Source organism: Eriocheir sinensis, unplaced genomic scaffold (assembly GCF_024679095.1).
Source record: "Eriocheir sinensis breed Jianghai 21 unplaced genomic scaffold, ASM2467909v1 Scaffold791, whole genome shotgun sequence".
Taxonomy (NCBI): domain Eukaryota; kingdom Metazoa; phylum Arthropoda; class Malacostraca; order Decapoda; family Varunidae; genus Eriocheir; species Eriocheir sinensis.
In genome coordinates, this window is record NW_026112155.1 from 40,493 (window position 1) to 47,316 (window position 6,824).

The following is a 6,824-nucleotide window of genomic DNA, read 5'->3' on the forward strand; positions in this document are numbered from 1 at the left end:
GCACTACCGCAACCGCTCTACGGAAAAAAGTACCGCACTACCGCAACCGTACTACTGATTTTTCAGTACCGCGCCCACCTCTGCCATTGCCCCTCCTTGGTGCAGTGAATGTTTGCTCTTTACTCGCTTGGTTCATTCCATTTTTCTTTTAATCAAATGTATTTTCTCCTTTTCATTTTTTGTTTCTTTTCATGTTTTTATATTTCTTCGTCCTTTTTTTAATTTTTTTTTTTAATACGCGTTGTCTCTTACTTTCGTTCCATTTTTGTTCTGAATCAACAGTAATTTTCTCCTTTTCATTCTTTTTTCCTTTTCTATATTTTCTCATATTTTTGTTCCTTTTATGTTTTTTTTTTGAGAGATGGTTTCTTTTTTCTATTACCTTTTTTTCATTTTGTTTTGAATCAACTCTAGACAATTTTTCATCTTTTCATTTTTTTCTCTTGATTTTCCATGTTTTAATTTTTTTTCCTTCTTTTTTTGTATTTTTTCCTGTTTTTCCTTAATATTACCAACTTTTCTTTTTTGAATAGCCTCGTTTCAGATGGAAGTTGAACAAATTGGCATGTATTAATTTTTTATTTGTTTCACTGTACTTTATTTTAATTATCTATATATTTCCCTTATTTTGGCTGTGCAGTTGATGTTTTCTCGAATGGTTTTGCCTGAATACGTGATTAACAACCTCTGTTTGGAAGGAATTCTAACAAAATGGCTCGTATTTATTTCTTCTTTATTTATCTTATATTAGTTTGTTTCTTTATTTATTTCCTTATTTGGGTTGTCCAGTCGATGCTTACTCGCTTGGTTTTGCTTGAATACGCGTCATAGATTCGTTTTGGAAGGCAGTATAACGAAATGGGATAAGTAAAACAGAGCCTAATTGCAAGGTCTTTATTTTTAGGCACGGCGCAGCTTTAATCAAACGTGGTCCCCCTTAAAGAGCAATAATTAGAACGGGGAGCCAATATGAAAATGATAACATAACCAGACCCCAGAAAAAGAAGGACGCACAGAGGAAGATAAGCGTCACAACGTTACTTCCCGAGTGCTTTGTTTGCCATGATGGAGGAGAGCAGGCGGAGACTTTCCCATTCCCTCAGAGCCTTGCCCATGTAGTGCCACACGAACTTGCTCACGTCGCGGTTCATGGAGATCTGCAGGAGGGGAGAGGCGACTGGGGTTAGCACTCAGACACTCCTGGCTGAGCATCGTGGCTTGGGAGAAGGGAATAAACAGGTCAAAGGAAGAAAAAGCCATATCTTTCCTTTTAGTGAGGAAAGATTGATAGTGTGACGACGTTGAAAAGCGAAATGTGTGAATAAGCAGCAGAGAGGAGCAAGAGGAAAAGGACCTACGAGGCGATACGAAGTGATACAGGTCAAAAGAAGAGGAGAGAGGGAATGGAAAGAAAGACGGAAAGAGGGAACGGACGGAAGGGCAGGAAGAGGGATTGGAGGAAAAGAAAGACTGAGAAGAGAGAACGGAGGAAAAGGAAGGCAGGAAAGAGGGAACGGAGGAAAAGGAAGGCAAGAAAGAGGGAACGGAGGGAAAGGAAGGCAGGGAACGGACGGAAGGGCAGGAAGAGTGAATGGAGGAAAAGAAAGACTGAGAAGAGGGAACGGAGGAAAAGGAAGGCAGGGAAGAGGGAACGGAGGAAAAGGAAGGCAGGGAAGAGGGAACGGAGGGAAAGGAAGGCAGGGAAGAGGGAACGAAGGGAAAGGAAGGCAGGAAAGAGGGAACGGAGGGAAAGGAAGGCAGGAAAGAGGGAACGGAGGGAAAGGAAGGCAGGGAAGAGGGAACGGAGGGAAAGGAAGGCAGGAAAGAGGGAACGTAGGGAAAGGAAGGCAGGGAAGAGAGAACGAAGGGAAAGGAAGGCAGGAAAGAGGGAACGGAGGGAAAGGAAGGCAGGGAAGAGGGAACGGAGGGAAAGGAAGGCAGGAAAGAGGGAACATAGGGAAGGGCAATACGTAAAGGCGATACGTTCCCATTTTTTCGTAAACTTCTCAATATTAGCCCACGCTCTTATGAGAATACATATAAAGAAATTACAACTTTTACCCAGGTCTTGTACCCCCCTATATATTACTAACGCCCCCCTTTAGAGGACCCTGCCCTGGAAACCCTCTATAATCATCTCTAAGTAAATATATAAAAGAGAACTCAGCGGTCACCTGGTAGGCCTGGCAGTGGTCGTCGCAGCTGGCCGTGCCGGTGAGCTGCTTGCAGGTGTCTGTCAGCTTGGCCACCGGGTCATCAATCTGTAGGGCATGGTAGACTATAGGGTGAAGGGTTTGTTACTGGGTGTTTTAGCCCATATCCTTAACCCCTTGACTGCGGATTTTCTACAAGAAGACATCACTAAGCTACAGGAATGGAACAAAAAGTGACTGCTACAATTCAATGAAGAAAAATGTAAAGTCATGTACCTTGGTAGGGGAAATCCAGCATACCAATACTACATGGGAAACACTCCACTATCCACCACAGAGGCAGAGAAAGACCTGGGAATATGTTACCAAGCTACCAGTGAAGGCGAAATCCATGCCAATCGCAGCGGACGGGTTAAATATATCGGACCACCATTACGACTTTTTTCTTAGGGCACAGAGAAGACTAACCGGGTTCTCATGGGTGATTTTCCCGTTCATGGTGCAGAGGTCGTGTAAAGCCATCACTAGGATCATAAAACAGTCCATAGAATGCCCAGGAATGTCTACGAGAGAGGCTTTTCAAATAGGTGAACTGAGGTGTTGATACGTTGAAGAATACAGGCTTTATTTAACCTGTTGTGTGTAGAAGGGCTGTGTACTGGTGTATAGTCTGTATTAGGTGTAGTAGGGCTTGCTTAATGGGTATTGCTTTTCTTCCTATTTGTACCACTACCTTCACCCTTTTTCAATCATATTTATCACCTGGAACTTTCTTCTGTCTTCCCTCATGCTCTCCATCCTTTTGACTCCTCGTTTCTGTTTTTGGTTAGGTTTCATTAACTGGGGTTTCTACTTATGTGTACCGTCTTAAACCATTTTTCCCTTTTCTTTCTCTCCTTTCTTTTTTCGAGGTCTTTTTGCTACATGATTTGTTTCTCTTATTATAATTATGTGGTTTCTTCCTACTTATATCACCTATGCGTTGGTCCAGCCCACACCATAAACATTCAAGACTCCCCCCTCCATACCTGCCCCTCTTTTTACACTACGTACACTTTTCTTATCTTACATTACAAAACTCCGGGTCTCAGGCAGGCTAGTACTCACCGTCCATTCCTCATACTTTCCATCTTCGTCTTTGGTGCACGTAATCTGGGGGAAGAGAGTCACGTGGGATTATGCTCCTCGAGAGAACTTAAGACTGATGGCATGAGATGGGATATTAGGTCGGTATTTTCAGACGCTTCTGCCCCTCACATCAACTATTTCCAAAGGCCGAAAAGGAGATTAATCGGGTTCTCATGAGTGTTTTTTCACGATCATGGTACAGAAGAAAGGTCAGATTACCACCAGGGTCATTAAACTATACCTCAGGAAATGCCCACAGCTGTTACGAAAACTGTCCAATATGTGCGCTTGGGCGGCGAAAGGTTTAAAAATATGAAACATATCAAAGTTATCATAGACCAAATTGATTCAGAAGTCCCGCCCCCTCCTTCACCCTCCCTCCCTCCAAGGTAACATTGACTCCTAACTCCAGCCTCCTTTCATCCAACCAATCAGCCCCCGTAGCTGCGGCAGAGTGAGCGGGGCTTCTGGGTCAGGTTAGTGTACGGTAACTTTCTATTGTTAATCTTTTGTCTCAGGGGGAAGTTTTTTGAACGAGGGTTATCGAGGTAGTGATCACGTTTCATGGAGATACTTTTCAATATCAACGTTTTGATATGCGTGTTATAACTATTTTTAAAGGGCGCCGAGTAGTTCAAAGTGCTCAACCTTACCATGTCGTTGCGCCAGTCCACCACCTCGTTCTGCAGCCTCTTGCCGTGGTCGATGTAATGGTCGAGCTGGTCGTCCAGGTCCACCCACCACTGCGACGTTACGTCGATATCACTGTAGGTGTCGGCCGCGTCCTGCACGAGTCAAGAAGGACAAAATGGGGAGGTGGTGGCTGAATGGTCAGCGTGCGGGCTCGGTGTCCTGGAGGACCCGGGTTCAAGTTCCGCCTGTCGCTATAAGCTGACAATTTTCAGTCATCGTTGAGTGGCCTAAGACCACCCATATGCTGTCCTGATGACCACCTATCAGTCCAAACTCTAGCAAAGCTCCTTCAAGAGGATTAATTAAGTGCAACTTCTGGGGGCAGCATGAGTCAAGCAAGAATGGTGCCAGTAGAAAATATTATCCACGTCCGGGGCCACTCAAAATAATAATTATAGAACAGCAGAATTATTTAGAATAACATCATCGCCTCGCATTCATAGTTGATCGTGTTTAGTATTGCATGGCATGTGTTGAATAAATTGAACTAGAATGAATACCCTCAACTCACAAATGAGAAAAATGTAAACCAACACGCGGAATAGAAAATCTCGGTGTACCCGACTGACCTTGAGCACCAAAATGTGAATGGAGGCGATGTCTGCGAAGTGGATGATCATGGACTGCGGCCGCTCCCCCGCCTCCACCAGGAAGCGGTTGGAGATGATGGAGGTGGAGAGGGAGTTGGCTACAGTGTTCTTGTCCGGGTAGGTCGAGCTCTCCACAGGCGCATCCATGTACCTGTGAGAAGTAGTGGTACCAGGTCATTGTCCCCGTTGACCCGTATTCTTAGATGCTTTTGGCTCTTACCACAAATATTTGACCTCTTGTTTCTTTCTTTCCTTGTTTCTCTCCCTTTCTTTCCCCTCTCTCATGTGTAGCGAGCCCCGTATTCTCCGACGCTTTCACCTCTAAACAAATATTTCCAAGGTCACAAAGGAGATCAGTCAGGTTCTCAGTTTTTCCCCGTTTGACATTCATGGTGGAGAAGCCTTGTCAAACCAACCCCCTAACGCAACCTACCAACTCAGCCCAATAACTCAACCCTCACTAACCTAATCCCCCACAACTCAACCCCCCAGTAACAACCCCCACTAACTCAACTCCCACTAAACCCACTACCTCAACCCCCATTACTCCCTATCCCCGCCCTCCTTCTATTCTTCGATTAACTCATTTCAAAACAAAGTAGACCGCCACTTCCTTCACCTCAATATTCGCTAAAATAGAAACGCAAATTCTTGATGGCCATTTGATTCGGTGCCATTTCATTTGTTTGGATCATAGGTCGGTATTCTTAAGTGTCTCGGGCTCCCATTAAGACTTTTCCAAGACCACAGAGAAGACTAACCGGGCTTCCATGGTTAATTTGTCCCGTACAAGCTAAAGAAGTCAGAACAATATCACTAGAATCACAAAACAGTCCATGAAAATCCCATCCACTTCTACGAGGCTTTTCAAATAGGCGAACTGAGGCATCAATACGTTTAGGGATACGGGCTGTAGGGTCTGTGGGGTGTAAATCATTGTAAACCCTCCTCTTTTACCGCTGAAGGAGGACGCCGAGACTGTCTTTGTACACTTCGAGTTGGTCCATGTTGTGGGCGTCGATGTAGTCGCCGACCACCTGCTGCACTTGCGTCCTGATCACCTCGAAGTAGTCAGCCTCGCCGTCCTGCCCCGATCCCAACAGCACGTCCACAATCTTGCCCATTATCTGTCGCAGTTGTAGGAATAGGCGCTCTTGTAAGTGTTCTTTAGTTCCTGTCTCATCTTCAACATTCTTTCCATCCTCCTCCTCCTCCTCCTCCTCCAGGTACTTACATTCCAGCTGGCATCCAGGAGGCCGCTCAGGTAATAGGCTGAGGCCAGGCCGATGGTGGTGTCTGTCGGGAGGGCAATCAGTAGTTAATGTTTCGCCCCTACTCCGTTTTTAGCTAAGTTACCTTTTTCTTTACGAACGCAACACCATCCTGACATGTATCCCATCTACTTCACATTATCCTAGCCACTCATTGCTCTCCCTCACCGCCTCTCAACCAGCCTCACTTATCCCATCATTGTTACATCTTCTTTCTGGGGCTTCAACCTCAGACAACACAGCATGCCCTCCATCCCTCCTTTTCTCGCCCAGACATGTATCTCATCTACATCATCCCCGCCACCCACTGCTCCCCCTTAGCACCTCTCACCCATACTCACTTATCCCATCTATTGTCACTTCTTCCTGGGACTTCAGCCTCAAAGGAACCCTCGCTAGCGGTAGATGTCTGGCTTGAGTTTTGGGGCGAGGACGAGGTCGCGTGTGCTCATTCGGGTGGATGCTGGCGTGGACGAGAGCCACGCACAGCACCGCGGACAGAATCACGACGCTCTTCATGGGTTTTGCGATGCGCGGCGACTGGCGGGACTCGCGGCGAAGTTCTCTCGGCAAGGCTGACAGTTTGCGGCGTTCCCACGGGCCTTTATCCGTCTCCTGGCCAGTTTTGCGTTGTTGGTGGAGGACTGGGAGGGTTCGACGGGAAACACCAGCTGCGTATCAGTGTGGGACGATTTGAAAGTTTGAAAAAAGGCTAAAGAGAAAACAACAGCAATACCTACCTTTATAGTTCGCTTCTGTTGCTGTTGTTGTTGTTGTTGTCGTTGTTGTTGTTGTTGTTGTTGTTGGTGGTGGTGGTGGTGGTGGTGGTGGTGGTGTGTCGGGGGGGGCGGGGTGAAGAGGAGGAGAAGGGGGATAGAAGACGTATGGGAATAAAATTATTCCCAAACAGATAGGTTGAGGGGCCAGAAACAGGGCGGACAAGGTCGGCGCTATGCAGTTAGCGGACAGGACCGGCGTTGCGGCCTTGG

At 46.2% G+C, this 6,824-nt stretch overlaps 1 protein-coding gene across 1 annotated transcript; it reads right to left on the reverse strand.

The window, feature by feature from the left end:
- Window positions 1–880: 880 nt before the first annotated feature.
- LOC126994421 (uncharacterized) lies at window positions 881–6,382 on the reverse strand. The gene is made up of 8 exons (XM_050853733.1): window positions 6,177–6,382; window positions 5,799–5,860; window positions 5,522–5,691; window positions 4,544–4,715; window positions 3,935–4,066; window positions 3,261–3,305; window positions 2,175–2,261; window positions 881–1,157 (listed from the first exon to the last, which is right to left on the reverse strand). The coding sequence occupies exons 1-8, from the start codon at window positions 6,352–6,354 to the stop codon at window positions 1,038–1,040; spliced, it is 966 nt and encodes a 321-aa protein (XP_050709690.1). The 5' UTR covers window positions 6,355–6,382; the 3' UTR covers window positions 881–1,037.
- Window positions 6,383–6,824: the final 442 nt, after the last annotated feature.